General features: G+C 55.3%; 3 protein-coding genes across 3 annotated transcripts; 2 read left to right on the top strand and 1 right to left on the bottom strand.

Moving 5' to 3' along the window:
• Window positions 1-4,195: 4,195 nt before the first annotated feature.
• On the bottom strand, window positions 4,196-7,951 carry TRAVEDRAFT_17244 (uncharacterized protein; the record flags this gene model as incomplete). The annotated part of the gene is made up of 8 exons (XM_008035251.1): window positions 4,196-4,324; window positions 4,883-4,899; window positions 5,000-6,387; window positions 6,907-7,049; window positions 7,315-7,410; window positions 7,470-7,753; window positions 7,815-7,884; window positions 7,946-7,951. The coding sequence occupies 8 exons, from the start codon at window positions 7,949-7,951 to the stop codon at window positions 4,196-4,198; spliced, it is 2,133 nt and encodes a 710-aa protein (XP_008033442.1).
• A 1,236-nt stretch (window positions 7,952-9,187) lies between these two features.
• Window positions 9,188-9,745, top strand: TRAVEDRAFT_76459 (uncharacterized protein; the record flags this gene model as incomplete). Its single annotated transcript, XM_008035931.1, has 1 exon — window positions 9,188-9,745. A coding segment is annotated over one exon (558 nt), but the record flags the coding sequence as incomplete, so codon positions are not given.
• A 591-nt stretch (window positions 9,746-10,336) lies between these two features.
• On the top strand, window positions 10,337-11,823 carry TRAVEDRAFT_115107 (uncharacterized protein; the record flags this gene model as incomplete). The annotated part of the gene is made up of 4 exons (XM_008035930.1): window positions 10,337-10,740; window positions 10,795-11,096; window positions 11,159-11,403; window positions 11,458-11,823. 4 exons carry the CDS (start codon window positions 10,337-10,339, stop codon window positions 11,821-11,823), a joined length of 1,317 nt encoding a protein of 438 aa, XP_008034121.1.
• Between the last annotated feature and the right edge of the window lie 288 nt (window positions 11,824-12,111).

The following is a 12,111-nucleotide window of genomic DNA, read 5'->3' as shown; positions in this document are numbered from 1 at the left end:
TAAGTAAACAATGTAAGGAAGCATAGGTAGTATGGGACTTACTCTTCAGTCTGTGAGAGAACGACTGAAGAGCAGAGGCCTGCAGAGTCCTCCTTATATACTACTGGGGAGGACGATGAGTAAGCATATAGGAAGAGGGCATGTGACGTCCAGAGGACACTGACTGAGCGATGAGTAACGCTGAGTAAGGGAGCATAATCGACATAAGGTCAGATAGTCCATGGCTGAGTAATGCGAGTAATCCGGACGCTTGTCTAGAATAGTCCGGAACATCGTAGAACGTACCAGAATCATATGGAGGGATGGCAGGATGCTAAGTAAGTACAGAACAAAAGAATGTACATATATGGTAAGTAGGAAAGTCCATGCTGGCGTATGGTAGACGCACAGCCACTATCACTGCCACTCCCGGTCCGGCACAGCCGTAGACACAGAAGTTCAACACGGGACAGGATCGGCCCATTGATAGTGAGGGTACCGTGCCGGCTCGCCCATCGTTCGCCAGCCCGGGGTACTAACACTGTCAGCGGTAAACTCCATGCGCGTGATGTAGCCATGCATTGGGCAATAGCAAGGGAGACCCAATGAACCGCCGTCGCCGCTGACTTGGCTCGAGGTAGAAGGTGCCTTCAAGGAATCATTGAGTACAGGTGCCGCCCCCGGTGTGGGTTCGGGACCGGCTACAAAATGAGTCAAGGCTGAAACAAGGGCGGTTAGATGATAGGAATTTCTCAGGAGAGATATGAGAAGATGAATGCTAAGTCAAAGGACTAACCCGACGTTGCCGGGAACATGGGCTGGAGGTGGGCGCTTTGATTCAGAGCGGGACGCACAGGTGATTTCCTCGTGCCAGCCCTGACGCATGTGTGTGCCTTGCCCTTTTGGATACATGGCTCACAAGGATCGCCACCGCTGCACTTCTTCTTGATTTCTCTGCAGTTGTAGCACTGTGACATATTGTTCGGTCATCTTGCGCCCCTCTTTCGAACAATAGGAATAGTAATCACCGCTATGAAGGTAGTACGAGAGCAGCGACGACTCTTTCCTCCAAACTTCGGGTTAGAACCTGGTATTATGTTGAGAGTATGAGGGCCAGTTTGAATATGCTGTTCATCTTCAACACCTACTATTGGAGTTCCATTGGGAGTGACTCTGGTGGCCATTAATGACATCCATGGGGTGTTGAAGTGCTGGCTCTGCCACTGGAAACAGCAGTTAGCAACGCTCGCTACTACGCAGCGAGCAAGTAGACGTCAAAGATGATATGGTGTACTCACGGTCATGGTAGATAGCCTTATTGTCGGAAAGTGTAGTGCCAAGTCGGTAGCACTCGACGGGGCAAGTATCGGTCGAGTTCACCACCTCCCAGGGGCCTCCGGCTGGCAAGATTCGCGGTATACTGGGGGAAGAAGTCGAGTCCATGGGTGCTTCAAGTTGTAGTGGCTGCAGACTCGGGGTTTGACCTGAGGTTATATACTGTAGTGCACCATCATATGACTCCCCCTGCTATGTGAAGCGTAGATTCGGACCACAATCTTGACGCTTCTCTGCCTGTACCAGTGCCTGCACATGAATTGGGGACGGCCGTACACAGGGAAACCGTTCTCACATTCCACAACCACGACGCACACACCGTCCGACGAACGGCCACTTCCTAGGGTGCGGGCGATTAGGGTCGGGGGTCTAATTGACCGGAGCTAATTAGCAGGACACCCTCTGCGGACCCCGAGGGTGACATTAACCGGTGTAAATGTCAGCTAATTAGCGTGTGTGGGCGCTGACCACAAAATCAGCGAGAATTCGTAGGTTTCAGGGTTTCGGAGTGATATTTCTACTTCCTCGAGGTCAGGGGACACAGTGGAATGCTCGGTACGAGGTAAGTACATACGAGTTCTCGTCGAGAGAGGCTTGGACATATAAGCGCTCACGCACTCCGCGGGCGCTAGCCTCGGCCACACCGGTATTCGACCGAGCAGAGGGTGCGAAACGGTAGATGATCACAAACACGACGAAAACTGAATGCCATTCGGGGAAAGTGACTATCTGGTCCCGTAGTCGACACCTATATCAAAGGACCTAATTGACCCTAATTAACCTAGCAGATTCTCGCAGTCCCGGCCACCAAGTAAATGACATGTCTTTGACGGCTGATTAGCCGTGTTAATTAGCTCACTGCTAATTAGCCCGGTCTAATCGCCCGCGCCCTACCACTTCCGTCCGACCCTCGGCCTGGCGGCTACCACCTCCAGATCGAATCGGGGCCCACTGTACACAAAGTGACGCTTCTCTGTCAGCGCACAAAGTACCGTCCGACAACCGGCCACCTCCAGATCTGAATCGGAGCTCGCGGACTTGCTCCGGAATACTTGTCGGTTTGTACCCACGATTCCACCTTCAGATTTGGATCGGGTTCCAAGTACTGATAGCGCGACGTCATGGCTGTACATGTGAGCACAACTTCAGGATGCATATAGCGTCAAGTACCGTCGAGCACACCCTCAGATCTGAATCAAAGCGGAGCTCGGGCTTCCCAACCTGTGCCAGCCCCCATCCTGGTTATGGAGGCGCCTTCTGCCTGTTTGGATCGAGCCTTGTGGAGTGAGTGAGTGAGCAGTGAATACTTATGCGAACTATGCATGTGCCAGTGGACGGCATAGTAGGACTTACCTCCTCAGCGCTTGGAAACTCCCGTCGGCGCTTCAAACTACGACAACTGTGACTGATGGTGAATACGCACAGTATTGTCCGGAAATACGCTCGGTGAGAGGTACACACCAGCGCTCACAACTAGTACAACTACCGACGCTGTGTTCTGGGGTTATCCGGATCCACGGTGTGTGCATTTGGGTGCATGAAGCTGCGTAAGGTCATTACATTAGCGCCGAAGGCGCCAACGACCTTTCGCGCGCTGCCCGGAGAACTACAAAGTTTTCCTTCTCACGTCACCACCACCACCGACCTGACCAAAGCATTTGTTTACTTCCGGCTCGCCTCAGATTGTTCACTCTCCCTCTGCGGATGAAACACGTGCCACACACGCCTTCGCAACGATTCTTGTCGGCGACGATGGACCGTTGCCGCTTTTCTCTTATGAGTATTGAGCATCCTACGGCCGGCGCAGGCAGTCGGATTATCAAGTACTGGATTGTTCACGTCTCCCCAACCAGCCCCAAACTCAACAGAGGTGATCGTTAGTGCAGCCCGGAAAGGGGCATGCATCATCGAGCTTCCTCGCCCACAATCGCGGCCTTCTCTATCCAAAGACGGGGTCGCCGCTGAGGTGGTCTGACTATCTCTTGGTTCAATGTGGTTCGTTCGAACAGGGTCTCGAGCATACAGATACAGTCCGTACTTACGTGCCCCTACCGAGCCTCGCTTTGAGACCTCAGCGTCTTGTGCAATCGACACTCTAAAGGTGTGTCCTAAACAGGGTCTACGCTCATATCACCAACTTATCAATGTTGCGTCAGATGTGGCCTCGAACAAAGGTCCTGGCTTCGTGTGAGCGCCGTCCTCTGTCTAGGCTGCGACAGGAAGCGGGCCGCGCGAACGCTTCTCTGACATGCCACTCTCGCGCCGCTTGCCAATGATGCTTTGACGTGTACGCTGCTCGCTTTATCAGTCGAAAACTTGATCTTGATCTTGGCCTCGTCCCTGCACAGACAGGGACGGGTGCACTGCACAATAGGCTCCGAGTCCGACCATCGCTCATACTCACGGACCGGACAGCAAGCAGAACAGTCTACACCGCTCAGCTATATGTTGTTGTTCACGGAACGTCACCGCCCGAGGCACTGGCAGGTGTAAGCAGATGCCCGCCCATCTCTCTCCTCAGCCGCACGAGCGCCCTCCATCCATAGCATCACCTTCGCATCCACCGACAGGACCGCCGCTCAATTGGTCGCAGCGATTTCTGGCGCCGCACTCCAGCTGTCCTCGATTACGAGATCCTCCCGGAGATGATTCTCCATGGTCCTCCACGCGCCGTTCCGATTCGGCATGGGACGCCACAGCGCCGAGCGTTGGAAGCCGAAGCCGCCTTTCCGTCGCCCGTTGCAGCCCTATCGCGCGCACTGGCAGCCACAGTGGTTGGTCATTCACTGATCTATTCACAATACACTCCTCTCACTCTCGGATACATGCAGGGTCTGCTCGATCCCACTCAGGTAGAGCTCTGTAGACCAAGCCCTCCGATCTAGTTCCCCAGTTCTGTGTTCCATTGCTCCGTCGCCTCGAACTGCACCCAGTGGTCGACATCCAGCTCGATGACCTTCCCGTAAGGCAGGTACTTGGTTATGTCCCTGCTTCTGAAAGGCCGGTGGGCCTGCCGCGTCGCAAAGGGGGAAGACATTTAGTGTTAGTATGTGGATCGTCCAGGCCTCCAGGGGGACATCTGAGCAGGGCCGGAAAGACGTCAGCTCCATGACCGCTCCGAGACGAGATGCCACTGCTTGAATGGGTCTGCCGACGCACGCTCGTCTGCAACATTCAGGTCTTTGACAATTCCTCGCTGAGTACACGCAAACTCAAATATTGGTCGAAGAGTTTTAGGGAGAATATATCCATAAGTCAAGAGGACGAAGAGGGAATGTAGCTGGCCGCTCGCACAGCGAGAAACGCCAGGGTTGCCCATATGGTTTGAAGGCATCGAACACAATGACAAGCACAACCGCGTATGTTTGGTAGTGGTACATCAGACGGTATCTGAGAAGGCTCCCCACTTTTCTAGTGATCATCGTAGGTGGGCCAAGACTCGTGGGGGAGAAGATGGCGATAAATTAAACAAAAAAGATGATTTCCATGCATAGCAGTGAGCGAAACTGGATGTCATAAGATTTTTAGCATCACCGGAGGCCCAGCGCAAGAAAAAAACCCTGCTAACCTTGGGGGCGACGACGTCTCACGTACCAGAGATCATACTTCGTCACTGTTATCACCTAATCCCCACGCCAACCACCAGCTCCATCCCCGCCGTCGGTCATCCTTTCCAGCCACCTACGGCGAGCCTGCTCGTAGTAGTGTACGAAATCTCCGTCCACGGGTGCTTTCGCCCGGAAGGCCTCGAAGCCATTCGCCTCGCAGCTGCCACACATCCGCGCCACCCGTTCACTCCGTTCACTCTCCCTGTCGCGCGCGAAGCTCGACCGCTCGCTCCCACCGTACCGGCACCCGGCTTTTGTCCTCAGTGGACTGGACTGCAATACCAAATGGCGCACGCTCGGATACATCGGCGTCAACGGGGGCTCCAGCGGCGCCGGCGACGATGACGGTAGCGGAGTAATGATGGAGTACGCCAGGGAATCATCGGAGGAGGTGATATGTAGACTGTAAGAGCCCGAAGGCTCTTCCTGCGGCATCCGCAGTCCCACCGCGCCAGCGATGTCGTCGAGAAAGTCCTCCGCACGGGATACGCCCAGATGTGTGACGCCGGGTGCATGTGTTGTCCAGAACGAGAGGCAAATTCCGCACGCGGCCGTGTATCCGGGCGCGACATGCAGGTGTGTCAGCATAGGGAAAATTGGCGTGTCCGCCGCGCCATTGACATGGGAGAGGAGCATACGAGGGTCATCGACTACAAACGCGGCCTCTTGTAGGCGGGGAAACGAACGGTCGACGATGGCGAGACACGGCTTGTGGCCGTAAGTGGGACCTGAAGTGAACCCGTACTGTACGACCAGGGTGACCAGATCAGGTGCAACCAATTGGAAAAGGATTTGAGCTGTGTCGCAGTACTCCTCGTAGGAGGTCGGGCCTAGGTGATCAGCAACTGGACTGCGTAGGTGGTTTGGGGAGGTGGTTCGGTGGTCGGAGCGACTGGTGCGACGACGGCCGGTCACGAGTTCCATGGCCACGGTACGGTAGCGACGGACGGCTACTAGCAGCGACTTCATCGACATGCTGGGCCGCACCGCATTGCGCTTCGGCGTGAGCTGCGACGCCCTCGTGCTATAGGTGCCTGCAGTGCCGTCGCGGCGCACACCACTCTCGAACACTAGCACATTGTGGGTTTCAGCGAGCGCGTGCAGGTTGCTTCGGGCCAGGGGACTCGGGGTTGGCTCGAGCGAGCGCGAGTGCGCAAGGGGCCAAAACAGGTCGGGGCCGTTCAGGACATACGCGATGCGTCCGGGCTCGCCAACAGGGAACGCGATATGCAGGTGTTGGATACGGGGTTTGCCCTCACGCGTGGGGTCGCATTCACGCTGATAGAGGTCGATGAACAACTGGAGGCGGCGAGGGCTCGCGATGAGCGCGATGGAGTGGAAGCGAGTCGTGCGCGCCGCTGTGCGGATGCCTTTTGACACGAGCGAGAGGGAGTGTCCTGTGCGTCCTCCGTCGGTGCATGCGAGCTCGACACTGTAGGCTCGCAAAGTTGCGCTTTTCCGGACTCTGAGAAGTGACGATGAAGTAGCAGATTTAGTCTGGTTATGTAGCACTTATGGCAGGTTATGCGCTGGAGCGCCCAGCCAAAAGCATCACTACAACTCCGGGTGTAGACTGACGCTTTCCTGCACAAAACTTTCCCTTTCGTCACTTCCTCGAATGCTCGCGAAAGTGCTGATTTTCCCCACCTGTAGTCACTCATACAGTCACCGGTGTTCTCGCCTATTCCGTGATATTAAGTAGCGAATACGACGGCCTTCCAACTTGCGAAACTGATCACTTTGTAGTCGCGCGATGGGTCACTTTGTAGATATGACGCTCTCCTTGGCAAAGTAACAAATACTATCACTTTGTAGTCGCAAATATCGCATTTCTGAAGTTATACACGCGGTCACTTTAAAGTAGGCAGAATGGTCACTTGGAAGTCGCGCAAATAGTCGCCAACGGATGGCAACCTGGCAGGCCCTCGGGTTTGCGGGAAATGTGTGCGTGTATAGGAGAATTTCAATACTACTGAGAATGTACATGGTGTTTTTGATAGGTACTAGAGAAAGGGAGATGCGCGCGACGTTCCGGCCCAGGGACCCGACAACGTGCTCGCGCGCGCTCATAACGCGTGTTGATCCCGCGTCCACGCTGCCTGTGCCAGTGATGCGATAGCGCCGCACCTATGCATATCGCCTCCATGATCTACTTCTTCGCTACTGATGCCGCCCTAAGCCGGGTTGTTCTGTCTGCGGTTGTACTTGGACTTACGGGGCAGTATTCCCTTGACGCGCGCGTGACGCCGGATGTTCTGCATGTAGCGGCTCGCGATCGCGGCCGTGGCCCAGTGATGAGTGTAGTTTTTGAGGACAGGGAACTCGAGGGCGGCCTACGGGTTCCAGATCAGTGAGTGAATGTTAACAACTCAGAGACAGATGCACTGCTCACTGCTTTGAACATGCATGCCAGCTTCTCGGCGTCTTGGTTGCGGAAATCCTGCTGCCATTCAAGATTGGCGGCATGCACGAGACAGTGGATACGGTACTGAACAAGATTGAGTGTAAGGGAAGGCAGGTTATTGGCATGCGTAGACCGGTACTCACCCGTATTTCTCCGTACAGTGATTTATTGATGCCCATGGCACCCTGGATGTTCATCGTCTCCCGCGGTGCAAGGTGGGGCTTCGGGATAAGCTGGGGCGCAGGCGCAGGCCCATTGGCTGCTTGTCCTTGCCCATTGGCGGCGATAGCGGCCTGTGCGGCGGCAGCGGCGTCTGTGGCGGCAGTCTCGGCAGCGTCGACTTGCGCTTGAGCGGCGGCAAGAGCAGCGTTGTGTTCCGCGATCTGACGCTGTGCCTCTTCAAGCGCAGCCTTGTTCTGTGCCTCCACTGGATTGATTTGCTGGGTGAGTGTGCAATCACCAGACCATGAGAGACGAGCAATACTGACACCGTGCTGCAGCATCCAGACGCGCGTTCGCTTCCTTTAGCTGGTCCGACAGCTGCTGGTTAGTGGGTCGCTATGAATGTTGTCATGAGTATCTGCTTGGCTTGTGGAAGGGGCAGGTGAGTAGCACGTACAGCCATGGCGAAGAAGTGCTCTGAAAAATTTCGTTCTGTAGACAGCGATAGGGTTACAATGTGGTGTGCGAGAGATCCTGCGCTGGAGATGCAGACTGAGGATGGGATGTACGAAGACGAGAGGTGAGCGTGGTTTCCCAGTCCAGATGTCGAGGTGGTGGTTGAGGACCAAGAAGTTTTCAGATTTACGGCCGGCTTGCGCGGGCTGAAGGATGCGCTTGGACGTTTCCGCGTACACGTTCAATTCAATTGACTACCATTTGGTATCCATTCTTACGCTGTGTAGTCTCGTGTTTCTATCCAGCTTATTGATATTTGTTACTTTGGCTTGACCGTGCCAGCGCTAGCACTTCAGGCTTGTTCGAACCACCTTTGGCTCTCACTACTTGCGCCGCACCTCAAGCCTCATGGGCAGTCTTCTCGAGCTCGTTCCCGTCTGATAACCCCTCGCCATACCTGGGATGCCACCTGAATCAGCACACACCAAGTCTCCTTGCGACTGCGGCTGCGGGAAGCCAGTCACCGCAAAAACAGCACGCGCGCATCGGCGTGGAAAGGCACCTATTCTGCTGCGAGCAGCCGCTGCAGCGATACAGAAGGCCTTCCGCCGTCCACAAAACCCAATTCCTGGCCCAGTCGTCGCGCACATAGGCCGTCAGAGCGCGGAACCTCGAGCAGACGGAGATCCTCGCGCAGCAGGAGTTGGTGTCAATCAGCATGATGTGCCGGCTCGAGCTGAGTGTCGTGATCCACCATTGGTCGCGATGGAGGGTAGTACCGGTACATTGGTCTCACTGCATCACTATGGTTATATTGCATCTAATTCTCGTGCACGCAATCTTGTTTCTGCAGAGGATGTCTCTATGCCCGACATGATTCAAACTCACGTAGAAGATCCGCAGGCCGTGACTCCACCCACCACACCCGATGAGTTCCTCCAGGCTGCAACTCACGCCATACAACAACGAATATGGCGAGGACGGCCCCGTACAACGGTTGAAGATGATGCAGATGAAGATGAGCCAGGACTCGGAGCCGAACCACCGGGAGATGACGCCCAGGAAGCCCTTTTCGAAGCTCATGACGCTCGAGCGGTGAATGGGGAGGACGTGCCAGAGTTTGAAGCCATATCGGCGTGGGACAAGCTGGCTGAGATTCTTCTGAGGGCTGGAATGACGTCAGGTGCGAAGTGTCGTCTTCTTGCATGGTATCTCCAGCTCATTTATTACAACAGCGGAAGACCTCACAGAAGAAGACCTGGAGTTCCTTCGGCCATTCGCACTGAAGGTCGAGTCGCACATGCCTGGAGAGACATTTGCCAAACTCCCGTTCGCATTCCCACAGGCGAACCTCAAGACTTGGAAGGCTATTCAATCCCGGGCCGCCCAGCTCTCAGGATTCCAGCCAGAACTCTACGACTGCTGTGTCAACTCCTGCATTGCCTACACTGGTGTCTATGACACTGAAAACCTCTGTCCGTTTTGTGAGGAATCACGTTGGGATGCCAGTGGACGTCGCGCTCGCAACCAGTTCGTCTACCTCCCCATCATCCCCCGCCTCAAGTCCCAGTTTGCCAACCGCGAGCGAGCCACGCAAATGCAGTACTGCGCATCTGAACACGTCCACGAACCCGGCACAATCAAGGACGTCATGGATTCGACTGTCTATCGTTCGCTTCTCGGGAAGACGGTGACCTTCCAGAACCGTGATTTGCCGCACCGCTACTTCGAGGACAATCGCGATATCGCACTCGGTCTCTCCACGGACGGCTTTGCCCCGTTCAAGCGGCGTACAAAAACCGCATGGCCGCTGATCCTCATCAACTACAACCTCCCACCGGAGATCCGCTCCCTTCTGAAGAACGTCATGGGGCTGGGTGTAATACCTGGGCCAAAGAAACCTGTTGACTTTGACTCCTTCCTGTGGCCGCTTGCGCAGGAGCTCCTCCGCCTCGCTATTGGAGTGCATACATACGACTCGCTCTCGGACGAGTTCTTCGCCCTGCGCGCGTACCTCATCCTTGTCTTTGGCGACATTCCAGCTATGTCTATGGTCATGCGGATGAAGGGACACAACGGAGTTTGCCCTTGCAGGATGTGTTCCATTCACGGTGTTTGTATTCCAGAATCCCGCAACAAAACCCTCTATGTTCCTTTGCACCGCGCTCGCCACCCTGACGTCCGCGCTGATCCCACCGCAGTTCGCATCTACGATCCTCACAACCTCCCTCTCCGCACTCACGACGAGTTCATACGCCAAGCACAAGAAGTTCAGTTCGCCGGCTCCGGTGTTGAAGAAGAAACCCTGGCGAAGCAATACGGAATCAAGGGGATTCCCTTGCTCAGCACGCTCCCATCCCTTTCGTTTCCCGCCTCCTTTCCATACGACTTCATGCATCTACTCTGGGAGAACGTAGTCAAGAATCTGATGCAGCTCTGGACGGGTCAATACAAAGGCATAGACTGCGGCTCAGAGGACTACCAAATTGAGCCAACGGTCTGGGAGGCTATCGGCGCTGCGAGCGCGGAGTCGGGTGCGTACATCCCATATGTCTTTGGGCCACGCCCTCCAAACGTCGCGAGCGACAAGACATCCTGGACGGCAGACACGCGCTCGTTCTGGATACAATATGTCGGGCCGGTGCTTCTCGAACGACGATTCAAGCATCGCAAATACTACGACCATTTTGTCCTGCTTGTCAAGCTCCTCCGCAAATGCTTGCAATTCGAGCTTTCCCAAGCGACGGTAGCGGAGATCCGTACTGGCTTTGCGCAGTGGGTTCTGAAGTACGAGGAGTACGTGCCACAGTTCTCATCCAAATATGATGCTGACCCCCTGCGGTTGTACAGATTCTATTACCAATACGAGCCAGACCGTCTTCCCATGTGTCCCGTCACCATCCACGCACTCTTGCACATCGCCGACAGCATCACACAAGCTGGACCGGTATGGGCCGCCTGGGCATTCATCATGGAGCGCTATTGCGGTGCTCTGCAGCCTGCGATCCGAAGCCGCCGCTATCCCTACTCGAGCATGAACCGCTATGTCCTCGATCATGCCCGGCTTACTCAGATCAAGCTCATGTATGGTGTGCGCGCACGTCTAGCATTAAGACCAGAGGCCGTCGAGAAAGGCAGGCGGGTGCCTGGGTGTAAGTACACTATATCTCTTCTGAAGCATACACAAGGAACTAACCGTCTGCATACTCTCTAGATGAAACATGTATCCTTCTCCCTGCACATCATCGCATCGTACTTCAAGACCGTGGAGTGAAGGACAAGATCATTGGCGCACTCTGCACCCGGTTCAGAACGTACACGCCTGCCATGATTCGACGTGCGCTCCCTTCAGAGGTGGACGAGTGGGGCAAAGTCCGGATTTTGAACGACGGCGATACGATGCGAGCTGCAACATTGCACAAGGGTGGAGAGGACACACGAGATGCGTCATTTGTTCGGGTAAGTCACAGACTAGGATCCTCTAACGTCATCTCATTGTAACCCCCCGGCTAGTATGAGGTCCTTGTAGATCTCAACACACGTTTCCGAAACCTTCCGGTCATTCTTCAGCCAAAGACCTTGTATGGCCAACTTCAGCGGATCTTTGAGATACAACTGTCCTCCTTGCCCCATAACGGTAATCCTCCGGGCGATCCTCCTCCTCCAGTCGTCCTTGCAGCGATCCAAACCTGCGACATCCAACGCTCCAATGACGCTCTCGACATCCACTATTACTCTAGGATGGGTGGTATCGACTACGTCGATATAACTACCATCCAGTGTGTCGTTGGCCGCATCAAGGATCGCGGTAACTTTGCTATCATTGACCGTAGCGGCACTCTGTCGCGTGCCATCTACGTCAACGATGGAGAGGAATAATGTTAGACGTCGTTTGACAGGCCACAACCCACGATCTGCGCGGATGCCACACAACCGTGAACAGACCACTGGCGCAAACCCCGCCAATGCCGCGCTCCTGCCCTGCCAACACCACACTCCTGCCCCGCTGACACTGCACGATGGGCTGCGCTCCCGCCCCCGCTGACACCACGCTCCCGCCCCCGCCGACGCCACGCTCACACCCCCGCTGACAACTCCTGCTCTCACCGACATCGCACTCTTTGCGCGCCGACACCGCGCGATTGGGCCGCGCTCCCGCCCCGCCCC

Source organism: Trametes versicolor (genome assembly GCF_000271585.1).
Source record: "Trametes versicolor FP-101664 SS1 unplaced genomic scaffold TRAVEscaffold_2, whole genome shotgun sequence".
Lineage (NCBI taxonomy): Eukaryota > Fungi > Basidiomycota > Agaricomycetes > Polyporales > Polyporaceae > Trametes > Trametes versicolor.
This window is presented reverse-complemented; position numbering and strand designations above follow the sequence as displayed.